The sequence below is a fragment of the Cryptomeria japonica genome, chromosome 10 (genome assembly GCF_030272615.1).
Source record: "Cryptomeria japonica chromosome 10, Sugi_1.0, whole genome shotgun sequence".
Lineage (NCBI taxonomy): Eukaryota > Viridiplantae > Streptophyta > Pinopsida > Cupressales > Cupressaceae > Cryptomeria > Cryptomeria japonica.
Genome location: NC_081414.1, coordinates 203,479,877 through 203,493,728, shown reverse-complemented (window position 1 = coordinate 203,493,728; position 13,852 = coordinate 203,479,877). Strand labels below are relative to the sequence as shown.

The 13,852-nt window shown below is 36.4% G+C and overlaps 1 protein-coding gene across 1 annotated transcript in view; it reads right to left on the bottom strand.

The window, feature by feature from the left end:
• Window positions 1–4,068: 4,068 nt before the first annotated feature.
• The window catches only part of LOC131031450 (bifunctional aspartokinase/homoserine dehydrogenase 1, chloroplastic), a 183,087-nt gene continuing 173,303 nt past the window's right edge, over window positions 4,069–13,852 (bottom strand). The window contains exons 16-18 of the mRNA XM_057962568.2: window positions 5,784–5,867; window positions 5,467–5,559; window positions 4,069–4,846 (exon numbers count right to left, since the gene is read on the bottom strand). Coding sequence (XP_057818551.2) covers window positions 4,601–4,846; window positions 5,467–5,559; window positions 5,784–5,867 — 423 coding nt within the window. The 3' untranslated portion in view covers window positions 4,069–4,600. The remainder of the gene's footprint in view (window positions 4,847–5,466; window positions 5,560–5,783; window positions 5,868–13,852) is intronic.

The following is a 13,852-nucleotide window of genomic DNA, read 5'->3' as shown; positions in this document are numbered from 1 at the left end:
TTGTATAACACAAATGATCTGACTATATATATATATATATATATATATATATATATATATACATGTATGTATATGTACATATACATGTATGTATATGTACATATACATGTATGTATATGTACATATACATGTATGTATATGTACATATACATGTATGTATATGTACATATACATGTATGTATATGTACATATACATGTATGTATATGTACATATACATGTATGTATATGTATATGTATATTATATACATATACATATATGCATATATATGTATATATATGTATATATATATGTATATATATTTTAGGTCGGCCCAAAACATGTAATGTGTATAAAGCGTCGACCCAAAACATTTCATGCGAAAGATAAAAACATGTGAAGATTCACACAAAGTCAACACACCTTCCAACTAACCTCAAAAAGACTTTACATACAACCACACGAACCAAAATACATAAGCCGGTTCATATCAAACTGATTAACCGAAAATATCTTAATCCAGACCAAAAAACAGAATAAGCAATCCACCACAAAAGAAGCACAACACTTCAAGAATAATAACAACTGATATACAACATCCTCAAAGCAATATCATGACAAGGAAATCAATGTGTTCCTCCGCTCATTCCTGAAACAATACCAAAACTGATCATAGAGAACAATCCGATCAATTGGAAATCTAAAATCAATCTACCAGAAGCATTCTACAATAGTCATCATAGCCATCTAAAACATATCTAGAGAAAACACATATTCTAGACCACGATACTGTTCATCAGAACAGTCAGTAGAGATAACATCACTTCCACACCAAACACAGAACATTAATCCTTCGAAAATACATCATGTCATCATCCTAATCCATCCAAAAAACACAACATCAATCTTCAAATAACTTTGTAAAATATAACCAATCAAATAGACATCCAGACCAACAACCAGATGCAACCAAACATCAAGGGCATGATCCAGAATAAACTGCAACCAAACATCAAGAACATGAACCAGAATAAACTGCAACCAAACATCAAGAATATGAACCATAACAATAACACCACAATACATCCATACTAACATCACTTGTACATCACAATACATCTGGATTACACTAGTAGGTTTGATATCGATGACAAGAAAGACATAAATGTGCAACAACTCACAAGTGTGCCATGTTTGGAGGGGTAGTCATTCATAGTTTCTTACCTTCTCACTCATCTACCTTGCATATATATGCAAGGCTCTCTATGTACATTACTTACACTCTCATTGTAAATGATAGATATTGCTATTTGTGCTGATTTGGTTTCACTTGTAGAAGGTTGTTTTACATTCAGATTGTAGCAAATTCCAACTAGTAATAATAAAATAATCTTGATAATAATTGTTTTATGATTTTTGTGATTCACTAATGGATATAAGGTTTGAATTTAAATTTAATATTGTAAGTTAAATGGTTATGTTCCCATGACATATATGAATTAATTTTAATTCTAATATTCTAACATTAATTTGTGCAACTCTTGTTCAAATCTAGATCTTATAATTTATTCTAAAAGATAAGTTCTTAGAACTAGCTTTCGTTACTGTCAATTTTTAGTTTGTGATTGATTTAGAAGCCATATTGCCAAAATAAGCATATCATTTCTTTTAGATTTTGTACGAGTTTACAATATTAAGTTGTATAGCTTGCCACCAACAAGCATTTTAATATGATTTCATCATAACCCTTTTATTGTGCCCTCTCAATTTGCCCATATCAAGATCTTGATCTGATTTCATTCTAATCTTCTATTGTGTGCTCCCAATTTGCCCATATCAAGATCTTCCAATTTCATTCTAATCTTCTATTGTGTGCTCCCAATTTGCCCATATCAAGATCTTGATGATCAAAAGATATTAAAAATTTATGCTTGCTCATCATGAAAGTGAAAAATCAAAAAATAATACAATGTAAGACATTGCATAATTCTAACACAACCAAAACATCTATCAACTTGGTACACTTCAAAACAATACTGAAAACCTATTGCATTAGAGTACTCAATCAAATTTTTAATTTCTCTCAAAATAATCTCAATTTTTTTATCTTGAAAATTTGACCTTTAATCAACCAATCTCCTCCAACCACCAATTTTCAAAATTTATTCATTCCTTGCAACACCACTATTGGCTCCACTACATTGTTTAAAGCTTTAAAAAGGAAGAAAACATCACAATCCCATCACTCTCCCACCACTCAACTACCCTTCCCTTTTCTATTCTTCTCCCTTCCCTATCTTCCACATGACTCCCCACCTCTCGTTCTCCCTTTAACACTCCCCAACACATAATGCATCAACCTCCAATCAATCCCAAACTACTTTTGACAAAACCACTAAAACTCAATCCTAACACCTTGAGGTGGCACAATCACTTTTAGCTTTGCTTTATAAATTACTTTACTGCTTATCCCATTAACAAGAGCTTACAAGTCACAATCTATCTTAATTTAGATGATATTTTAATTTATATTACTTTTAGTTTTAACTACTTTTACTTGATGCAAAATTTGGTGAGAACTTTCGACTTTTCAAATTCATAATGAAACTTTCATATGGATTCATCATCTTTTTTATATCCCATTAACAAGAGCTTACAAGTCACAATCTATCTTAATTTAGATGATATTTTAATTTATATTACTTTTAGTTTTAACTACTTTTACTTGATGCAAAATTTGGTGAGAACTTTCGATTTTTCAAATTCAAAATGAAACTTTCATATGGATTCATCATCTTTTTTATAATAATGACTTTAATACAAATTAAAAATTGAAATATTATAATAATGAATTTACTACAATTTAAAAATTGAAATATTGTAATAATGAATCTACTACAATTTAAAAATCGAAATATTATAAAATATTAAGGAACCATTGTAGTATGGAAAAACATGATTGCACATATTAATCTATTTTATATATTTCCTTGGAAAAAAATATATTAATACAAATAAATATTTGAATTTTTTAAAAATTATATAATTACGAAATTTATAATTTTAAACAACTGCTAAACAGGAAAAAAAGTTGTGAAGCCACTAAATCCAAATAATATTAAATTTTTTAAACAGATGTTAAACAAAATAAACCAAACAGTTACATAAAACCTTGCTCTAAAAACACAATAATTTCAGATTCCTTCTTATCAATTAAAGTTTAAACAGCATTGTAGGTATCCTTTATTGTATGATATTAATTCCTAAATAAATTTTATTTATATAATTCAAATATATTGAGATGATTCCTTATGAAAAGGATTATAATTATATAAAATAAGTCTATTGCAAATAGGAACACTACCCATACACTTATATGTTGGCTACAGCTTTGATGGATTTACTCTGCAACTTCTCTTATATTCTTCTTGTGCTGCTATGTATTTCCTTTTCTCTTTTGTTTCTTGTTGGCTCGTCCCTTATGAAAGGATCATGTATTGTGCAAACATTGCATTTTCCTTGCCAGTTTTTAGTCAATCATATGGAGTTTTCTTTCCATAAATACAGTTTCCTTGCAAAAGCTTGTCTCATATTTGCTGGTTAACTTTTATTGCATTATATATACATTATAATTTGAAATCTTATCAGATTCTCTCTATTGCCACCACTGTCCATGGAAGAAATCTGGCAATTCATAGAAAATATTTTGTCCACATACCATTCACAGGTTTCAAATTTATCACTGACGGAGGTAAAATATGATTTAATTTCTAAAATTTATGCTCAGTATTGAGTTTGCCTAGAGTTCTTGGGCATGGATATGTAAGATGAGAAAAATGCATAGTTGTTGTAGTGAATCCTTACATATTTTGGGAGTAAGTTTATACAATCATAATCCCAAATTTATAAATGGCCTAAACTGAAGGTTCTTCATTAAATAGCAAAAGTGTATATCTACGACATTTCGTATTCATGATGGTGAATGAAGTTGAGCTGTTCAATCATATTCATTTTACACAATTTCCCTTGCCTAAGATCGAGTACCACTTTGTCCCTAAATGAATAATGCCACATGTCTGTCATACATGAATTAACACCTAATAAGGAATATTTGCAAAATCTTGTTGCATTTGATTAGGTTATCCAAGAAATTAATTATAATCCGTATTTCTTTTGGGTACCGATGCAGAATATCTTCCCTTTTATAAACAATTGCCGGCCAGCCGCATTCGAAACTCAAGTTTGAATCAATCCCATCATGACCTACAAATTTGAGTATAGAGTGCTACAACATTTGATCAAGACCTCTTATCCTTGACAAGGACTTAGCAGCATCTTAAATTATGCCTAGTATCATATTTCTAAATCCCACCACCGTATCCTTCCTTCCTTGTAATGACAAAATTGGTCAAGTTTTTCCATCAATAACTTTGCAATAGTCTTGACAGTGTCTGTTTCCCATATCTACGATCCATACCAAAAATTCTAGAAAAATCAAAGCATCTAAAACCAATTACTGGGTTTCATGCAGAAACTGACAACATTGGGCAGTTACACAACAGTTATGTTACAGAAATCGAGGAGAAGCATCATTTTTCATTTACATTGTCTTATTCAGATGACTAAGATGGAGCACCAAGATATGAGGCTAACCGTAGAATGTCACTAAAAACGCCACCTGCAGTGACCTCTGCTCCTGCACCTGGTCCTCTCACAATAAGTGGTTGCTCATGATACCTTTTTGTTGTAAATAAAATGATATTGTCAGATCCATATAGTTGAGCAAATGGATGTCCCTTAGGATACCTCTTCAGCTCAACACGACCCTCATTAGAAAGAGTATCCACTACTCCAACATATCTCAGAACCTTTGAAGAAAACAGTACATTAAGTAATCAGTATTTGCAGTTAAAATATAAAAAATGTGTAACAGTAAAAAGATAATGGTAACTACCGATTTCTATAAGCATAGACAATCAATGTAAGCAATGAATGAGATTATGCACTGCCCAATAAATCCACATAATAAACTAGAAAATTAGAATTTATAATAATTTCCAATTTCTATAAAATTAGACATTCAAGTAAACGATGAAGGAGATTACTCCCTTCCCTAAGAACTATCTCCAAACTAATACACAAAATTGTACAACAGCCTAACAAATGAATGATACAAACTATTTAAACCGTGCAAGTGCCTTTATGCTAGTCATGTTCGTAAATGAAAATAGTAATTATGTATTAAGGTGGCATGCCAGTTGGATGAAGAATCTTTCACCACTCTTCTATTCAATCAATTCTATCTAGGATATAAGAGAAGTCTTTTATAATTCTAATCTACTTGCTATGGCAGGACCATCTGAATTTATGGCATTACATTTTCATGCCAGCTACAAGAGTTTTTTTTTTTTTCAGTTTTCCATCGTCCTTTTATTTACTCAAGTCTGATTTAAGGAGAAAAACCATTATAACCTGCTGTCTCACTTACCTCACCACAGGATTCTGCATCGTCTCTTTGCTTTGAGATCTCAAGGTCAAATTCCGGAAGTCTATGCATAAATTCTTCCACAGAAGTGCAACCCTGAAAAACCCATTTTGAATCATGATAAATGGAACTACATTAAGAATCTGCCTTTTGAGAAAAAAAATTCTATCAAAAGAACTCAATTAATAAAAGAAAATGACATCTCTGATAAATGTAGACATCAAGTTATGGTGAATGCTACTGATGACCAGAAGTGTGTACCAAAGACTTTATGCTTTTAATAGTAAACACAGATGTACACGATAGGCATGATAAGTTACCCGCAAAGGTTCTGGAACAAGGTTCTGAACAGGAATATCATTAAGTTCTAGCTTTAAACCACTCTCCCTTGCAAGGATTATAACCTGCACAAAAAAATCATGAATATTTGAAGAACAGTTAACCTCACTAAATCTTTAAAAGCATTTGCGGCAAACAGTCGCCTCAGTAACCATTTTTAGGACAGTTTTCAACTCACAAGTCTTTCAAACAGTAAATTGAAATTGTCATGCTAAATCTTTAAAAACACATGCTGCAAACAAACAATTACCTCAGTAACCATTTCTAGGACAGTTTTCAACTCAAAGTTTTTCAAGCAGCAAATAGAAATTGTCATACTCGAAACATTGAGCTCAAAGGTATATACCTCAGGGTAAGACTCTAGCATCTCTTAGAACAATTAAATATTGTTTACTAGGATACATACAAAAGGAAGCTGGCTAAGTCAATGAACACTAATATGATCTTTCTGTGTTAGTGCTGGTTAGGTTTCTAACCTTAAAATTGCACACTGAGTTCTTAATCAAGTGGGTAAACTAGCCTCATAATTGCACACAAAGCTCTTTTGCTAAGTAGGCAAAGGGGAAGGCAAAGGCAATTTCTTATTTATAATTCCATTCACTCATTGTGAACAGATAGAACTTAAGGAAAGCTTTTAAAAGTTATTTTGGTTCATGCTTCTTACAGCTTATAATGGTCATATAGCTAAAAGTATTTATGAAGATTGTTATCTGCAGTCAAAAAAAATCAGATTCAATAATAAAGTTGTAAGAGGAGCCCAAGAGAGGACTTAAGGAACTATATACTCGAAAGAAGCCTTGTGCAGCATTTTGCTATCCTATATAGCGTGTTTGTATTTGGTACTTATTAGCCATCAAAAGTTAAAATTCCACTTTGTGATGTAATTCATGGAGCCACTCAACATGTAACAGAGCATGAGTTGGCTTGTCAAACCAACTCCATCCAGTCAATCAGAATTTGAGAATTAGCATTGTATACCTTATTCCTCTGCAATGACTTCTGTCTGTCATGTCCTACTTCAGTTGCTATCTATTTTACTACTTTTTCGTTCTGGGTTTTGGTGAGTATTTGCGAAAAAACTCGGCAAGTTTTCGTTTAAAACTTGGCTCTGCAACTTGGCAAGTTTTTGTTCAAAACTCAGCTTTGCAACTCAACAAGTTTTCTTTCAAAACATGGCTCTACAACTTGGCAATATAAAACAGGAAAAACTTACATGGCTAAGAAACCCACAAGTACTCAAAAACTCAATGAATTCTCACAAGGTTTGCAAACTATGCTCACCCTCTGTAGTTTCTTCTCATCCAACAATGCAAGGAATGCTTGCATCTCTTGTTTTCCCTATTCTTTAGCATTTGGACATGTTTTGGTGTCATGATTAGAAATGCTTGCAATATGGTATTTAAAGTGATTAATCAAATCACACTCCCAATACAAGTCCCATTAAAGTGAGGTTTTTGCTTCCAATGAAACAACTTTTACAAACTGATGTTAAGACAAATGCCATCATATCTAACCTACAACATGTTTAAATATAAACAAAAAAGATTTTTAACAGAAAAACAGCAATTTCAATAAGAATTTATATATAAGATGCCTTACAGATGTAATACGATAATTGAATAGCAATGCAATATGCCATTAACTAATTTATCTAAAGAAGCTTTCTTTCAAAAAACCAGCATAAATTCCAATAAAATATTTACAAATTGAACTCATTGCAAATAATGTTTGCAAATCTTTTATTAGCATGCTAGAAGTAATTTAAATCCTTGATAAAAGAATTTAAAATATACTAACTTGGAACTGAAATTCACCAAATCTGCCCTTCAAATCCACTATAAAATCCTTTCAAATTTTCTCTCAAGGATGCACAAATGGTGTGTGAGCATTAGCTATGGGTGTCTAGGATTAAATAGGCAAAAATACATATTTTTCAGCAAATTTCCTGCATATACTGTGTTAACAAGTTTCTTGCATGGACTTGCTGGGTTTCAATGAGTACTTGCCAGGCTTTAATGCTTCAACTTGCCAAAAACTTGGCCAACAAAGACTCACAAGTTGTTTTGGTGAGTGTTTAGCTTTCAAAAAAACTTGTAACTTGTAAGTACTCAGTGAGTTTATACCATAAATGGAACTACAACTCAATGTATCAAGAACTCCAAAAAATTGTTGCTATCAACCACATATCCCAATGGGTGTATTTATACCCAATTATGAGCACATGAATTAACAAGAGTAACTGAAGCATCTCCAATATGAAGAGACAGAAAAAAACAGAGTTTCTGTTAGTAGGATGGGGGTATGTGGGGATGGCAATTATTTTCCAAAATTTTGGGGATATATATGTGTGTTGTGTGTGAATACACACAAAATGTACAAAATTCAACAGAATCGAGAACACGTTTGTTTACTCCCAAAGGGACTTCGTTGCACAGAGTAAACAGAAACATACCAGAAATGATACCAATTAAGAGTACTCAACACAACATATGGCGTAAAGATATATTCTTTATTATCAAAGTGTAATGTGTACAATCATATATATTTCCCAATACAACAATGAGAGTATATATAGTTCCTGACAGTTGGTTAAGTCTGCCAACCATCGGCAACTGCCACAACCTCCCGGGAACAACTTATTACAGTGCCAAGTATACTAACAAAACATTATTTATTATTAAGGCAATTTTGCCTACTACATCAGCTCCCCTGGAAAAAAGTCGTCTTCAAGACAACAAAAACAAAATGGGGCTAAAAAGTGCAAAATCACTAAGGAGGGTGAGAGTACATCCCTGGTAGTAAAGATGATGTCAGGGTGGAAGGCTGCGAGTGCTGCTGCTACCGGAGCTGGAGGCACTGAGTTGCCAACAATTCCCGCTCATGAGACGCCTTCACCGTGTATGTTGCCTCCATCAGTTTTGCATGCACTGCCTCAAGGTTACCTTTTGCCCCCAATTGTGCGTTCAACTACGTGATCTGCTAATCCTTTCCTGCCAATTGTGCAGTCAGCTCTGCCACCTGTCAATCTCTGTCAGCCAACTGTTGTTCATGCTCACCCATCCTCTTCTCCAAAAAAGTGACTCGAGAGTGTTCTTATGCCAACTGGTCTCGAGCTTTCTGTGCTTGTTCTATAAGAGCCTGCCGAGCATGTTCTGGGATTGTGTGGTTGCCAGCTTCTGATGGTTAAGGAATAAATCCCTGAAAGCAACCTCCATTCCATAAATTGCTCTAAGTACTCATTCATGGCGGCCTCCAACTGTAGGTCGCTGTGGGGTCCAAGCATCTTTCATCTCCTAGGTTTCCATTTTCGACCACCCTTTAGCAATGAAACATCTAAAAAACTCCTCGTCACACTCTCCCTGGATAAAGGCTAGAAGACGCTCTGTCCCCCGTGCTACCAGAGGGTTGTGGCCAATGTCCAAGTCTTGTGCAATGTCTCCTACTTGGCCAAGAAAGGAGGCCATACCTCCCAACTAGCAGAGGCAACACTGAACTGTGTCGATTGGATCCTGAGGGTTTGGCCAACTCAACCGTAAGACAATTTCTTCCCCTTCCCCAAACGATGACCCTTGTGCTTTTGTTGGCACGGTTATGTGTGTGGCTTGTTCTGGTTGGGTATTCACCACTGGAACTTGCAGTTGAGTAGGCACACCTCCACCTCCTTCTGGAGTTGTTGTATGTGCCCTTTGAACACTCTGCAAGGGCAACCCAGTCAACCCCACAACAGTTTGTGCTAGTAACTCCACGCATGGAACCTCTAGTGTAATCCCCAACAAGTGCAACCATGAATCAATCCTTGCATCCAGTTGGCTAGTGCCTTCCCCTGGCACAAAATTTAAACGTACTGGTGGTATTGAGGGCGACACTACCTCCACTATTGATACTAGAGGTCGTGACACTTCTACCGCCACGGATGTAGTCCATAATGTTGGCACACTTGTCCCTGCCACTGCCAATGGTAATGATGCTGACAGAACGGACTGCCCAAGGCTGTTCCTGAAGCGATAGAAGCTAGTATAGCTGTTACCACTAGTACCATAGAGGTTTCCACCACTACCACTATTACTCCAATTGGTGCTATGTTAGTGTGTGTCTCAATGGCCACTGCCTCTTCAATCTCAACATCACCATAACTTCCAATGGCACCCAAGGCGCCCAACAACACCTCTGCAACCGATACCTCTTCTGGCACAGATACCTCTTGTGCAACTGATGCCTCTTATGCAACATCCTCTTCAATATATACATCTTTTGCAACCGACACATCATTCGCGCTCTCGCTAGAAGATACTTCGATGATTCCTTCTTCCTCTTTTGCATTGCTACTGTCATCCTCCAACACTTGTTGTTGTTCCAATTCTTGCCTCCACTTTTTGGTAGGTTTACCATAGTCATCGCTTGTTGTGAGTGTGTCCATGTGCATCCAATAAAAGATGGTTAGCTTTATTGGCTTCACCCGACTAAGAGGCCAAAATTGTCCCCATTTGTCCATGGGCACTTGCATGCGGAGGGCATCCAAGAACCTGATGGCGTACTAGGACATGTAGAATGCTTTATGCTGGAGGCTCAAATATTCTCTGATTCACTCTGATAGGTCTTTGCCCAGTTGAATATTTTCCTGTTGCTAAGGCCAACCATTAAATAAATCATCCACACTGCGATGTTTGAAGCCTTGCTTGCTCCCATTAGATGGTTTTTGATCACATCCAAGAGGCACTTCCATTCTATCGTCACCAAGAAGGTTTTCTTGACACCTCGACTACTACTGTTGTTCCAAATACTGTCCCATTCTTTTATTGTAAACTCGGCCGACCAAAAAACGTCACATCATATCCCTAGTAAGGAATAGTGAACTTGTGTGAGTGCCAATCATAACACACTATGAGGGCTTTGAGGATGGGCTGAAACTCCCGTAGGTTGACGACTAGCATTTAAATCGTCTTGTCCACTTCTGCATGCTTCAGGGTCATTTTAATGTGGTGGTTGTCATCTATCTCCTGTCACCATGAGCAACAATCAATGCTGCTCAAACTCTCCCAAGTGAGATTGTCAACTGTAATTTTGTCATCTCCAATCTGCACCTGAGGCTTGCTTTTCTTGCTTTTACTACTGCTGCTTGTTGCCATGTTTGAAACTAAGGCTGAATGGGAAGCTTGGCCCTTATAAACTTGCCTGTGTTGGTAGGTATCATAACTATCTCTTCTTTTGGCTCAACTAGGGTTGCCAATACTTGTTTTTACCATGTTGAGAAAAAAAAATCATTCAAACTTCCTTGCCTGGCTACCACGTACCCAACTCTGTGTGTGGCTGTTATGTACCATGTGTCGTACGACTGTCTCCTGTGTGTATGGTATGTGTGACTCTACTCTGTATGGTCATGGTGACTTGTATGGTTTTACCCTTCACTGCCTGTACAGCCTTACCCCTCACTTGTACGGCTACCTTTCTCAAGCTCTAGGTGAATTGGCAATACAATACAAACTCTTATGCGTACGGTTACACCCTTTGTACGACCCTCTTTGTTTTCTCCTCTGTACAGCCTTTGTCTTCCACGTACGGTAGTACTACCCCTTCCACTCCTTGCACTGTATGAAATATGTTTTCTATGTAAGGCCCACTTTCCTGTACGACATACAGCTAGAAGCCTTTGTTTCTCTTCCTTCAGTATAGTCTCCTTACAATCTCATACAATCACTTCTGTTTGTAACCCGTGGACAATGTCCATATGATGTATAGTTCTCCACACCCCTGCTGCCTAAACCTCCTCATGTGACCCCTTTCTAATCTTTGTACACGTATGGATTCAACTCTGTAACCAATTCTTGCGCTCCTTGTACGGCGTATGATTCTAGCCTTCATCCATATGGTTTTGTTTGGAATCTGTATGAATTCTATACTTTTTCTTTCCTTGATTTGGTGAATGTTGCTCTCTTGAAATGTTTTTCTCCTCGCTTGGTTGGAATGGCTCAGTGACTTGATTGGACTGATTTCTTATGGCCTTCGTCATCTAGGGTTAGGGTTAACTTTTTAATCAAGCACTTTATTAAAATTATAAAAAAAAAAATATTCCTTGCCTTTTTAATTTTTTTTATTTGACTTCCTTTTATTTTTTCCCTTTGTTTAATTTTTTCCTCAAACTCCATACTTTTTATTGTCTCTATCAAATCCCTTTGCACTTCTACCACATTTAATTTTTTGATAAAAACCATTTTCCTCTTCATTTTTAATTTTTGATCCTTCAACACTTTATAAAATATTTCCTTTTTAATTTCTTGAAATGCAAACCAATTTTGCTTTCAGGTACCTCTTCACTTTTTGTTTTCCTTGTCCTTTTTCCTTTGAATTTTTTAGTTTTCGAGATGCCATAATGATTTTTCCTTCTTGGTTTGCTTTCCTCTTTGTTTTCCCTCTGTCTTTTTGTCCTTGTGTTGCCTTCATCAATTGCTTGTCTCTTCGTCCCTAGGCTCATTGTGGGGTCTCATCTTAATCTCCGAATCATATTGCCACCAACAGGTAAATGGTGGACACTTGCTCACAACATATGCCCACATATTTCAGGTCAAAAATTTTGTTGAGCAAGGGTGTCGGCCGAATACCTTTGTACTGTGTATTGACCTCCGTACTTCTAGTACCATGTCACTTCTCCATCGACTCATGGTGGCCTGGCTGGGTTGGTAATCACTTGCCATAGAGAGTTGGATGAAGGTTTTGCACCACCAACGTGCATTTTTGTGATAAAACAATCCTAGACCTCAATTACCATCTTCATATGCGGCCCAAGAGTCTCCATAATCTACGAGATCAATTTCTTCTTCTAAGTCCTCCAATGGTTCTTCCTTTGTCACTTGTTTCTCCTCTCTTTTCCTCTCAACTTGCTCATCGATCTCATAGGCCAAGTATCCTTGTCGTGGTCCCTCATATGGTGCCTTTAGTTTCCAATATCCACCAAGTATTACCCATAATGTCGGTGTGCCAAAGTAAGCATTTGTCGAGTGTTTGTGTATGCGTGGGACGACAATGCCTTCCATGTGCTTCCTAACCAACCTCTCCTCAGGTGATATTATAGGTTTGGTCCAAGCTTCATCTGGTCTATACATTTGCTCCTTGATCACTGGGTCTTCCTCCAAGACCTCTTCCCTTCTGAGCATCCAATCTCCCCAAGCGGCATATCCCAACATGTTGACTCCCATTGTAGGTCCTTGGTAAATCTTGAGTTTCGAGCCATTCACTAGGTCCTGAATGGAGTTATCATCAAGTGTTGCTAATTTAATGGCCCCATTTTGACCAACTTCCCTCACTTTATAGGGTCCAAATAACAAACTCTAAACTTTACAGATATTAGTTCGTTGTGACTGTTACACTTCAGCACTAACTAACCCAGCCAAAAGTTCATTTGTCAGAAATGTTTGTCATGCCAGAGTTTCCACCAACGTTGGACAACCTCCATCACCCATCACTCATCCAACTTGCTGACATTCAAAAGACATTCCTTTAGGCTGTCGATGTCTTTGAGAGGGATTTCCACAACAATCTATAGACTAGGCACCATGTATTCTATCGGAACCACCACCTCCTGCCCATACATGAGTTGGAATGGTGTGTGTCCCATTGTCACCTTGTACGTGGTGCAGTACACCCACAACATCGTCGAGAGTCTTTCTTTCCAGTCTTCCTCCTCAACACCACACAACTTATATATGATAGAGACAAGACCTTTGTTTGTGGACTCAACTTGGCCATTGGCCCGAGGGTAGTATAAGCTGGAGAGGTGGTGAAATATTTTGAACTATGTCACATGGCTCAAATGACGTGGTTCACAAAATGCACTCCCCGATCACTTTTGATTTAAACGGGAATTCCGAACTGTGTCACAATCTATTTGTAGATGAACCTTGTCATATTGATGGCAATATTGTCTGAAAGTGCTCTAGCCTCTGCCCATTTTGCGAGGTACTTTGTTGCCACTACAATGTACTTACACCAATGCTTGTGGCCCACCTTTCGAATAACTCTTGGAACTATGAAGGGAATAGCGGCACGAAGTCTCCCT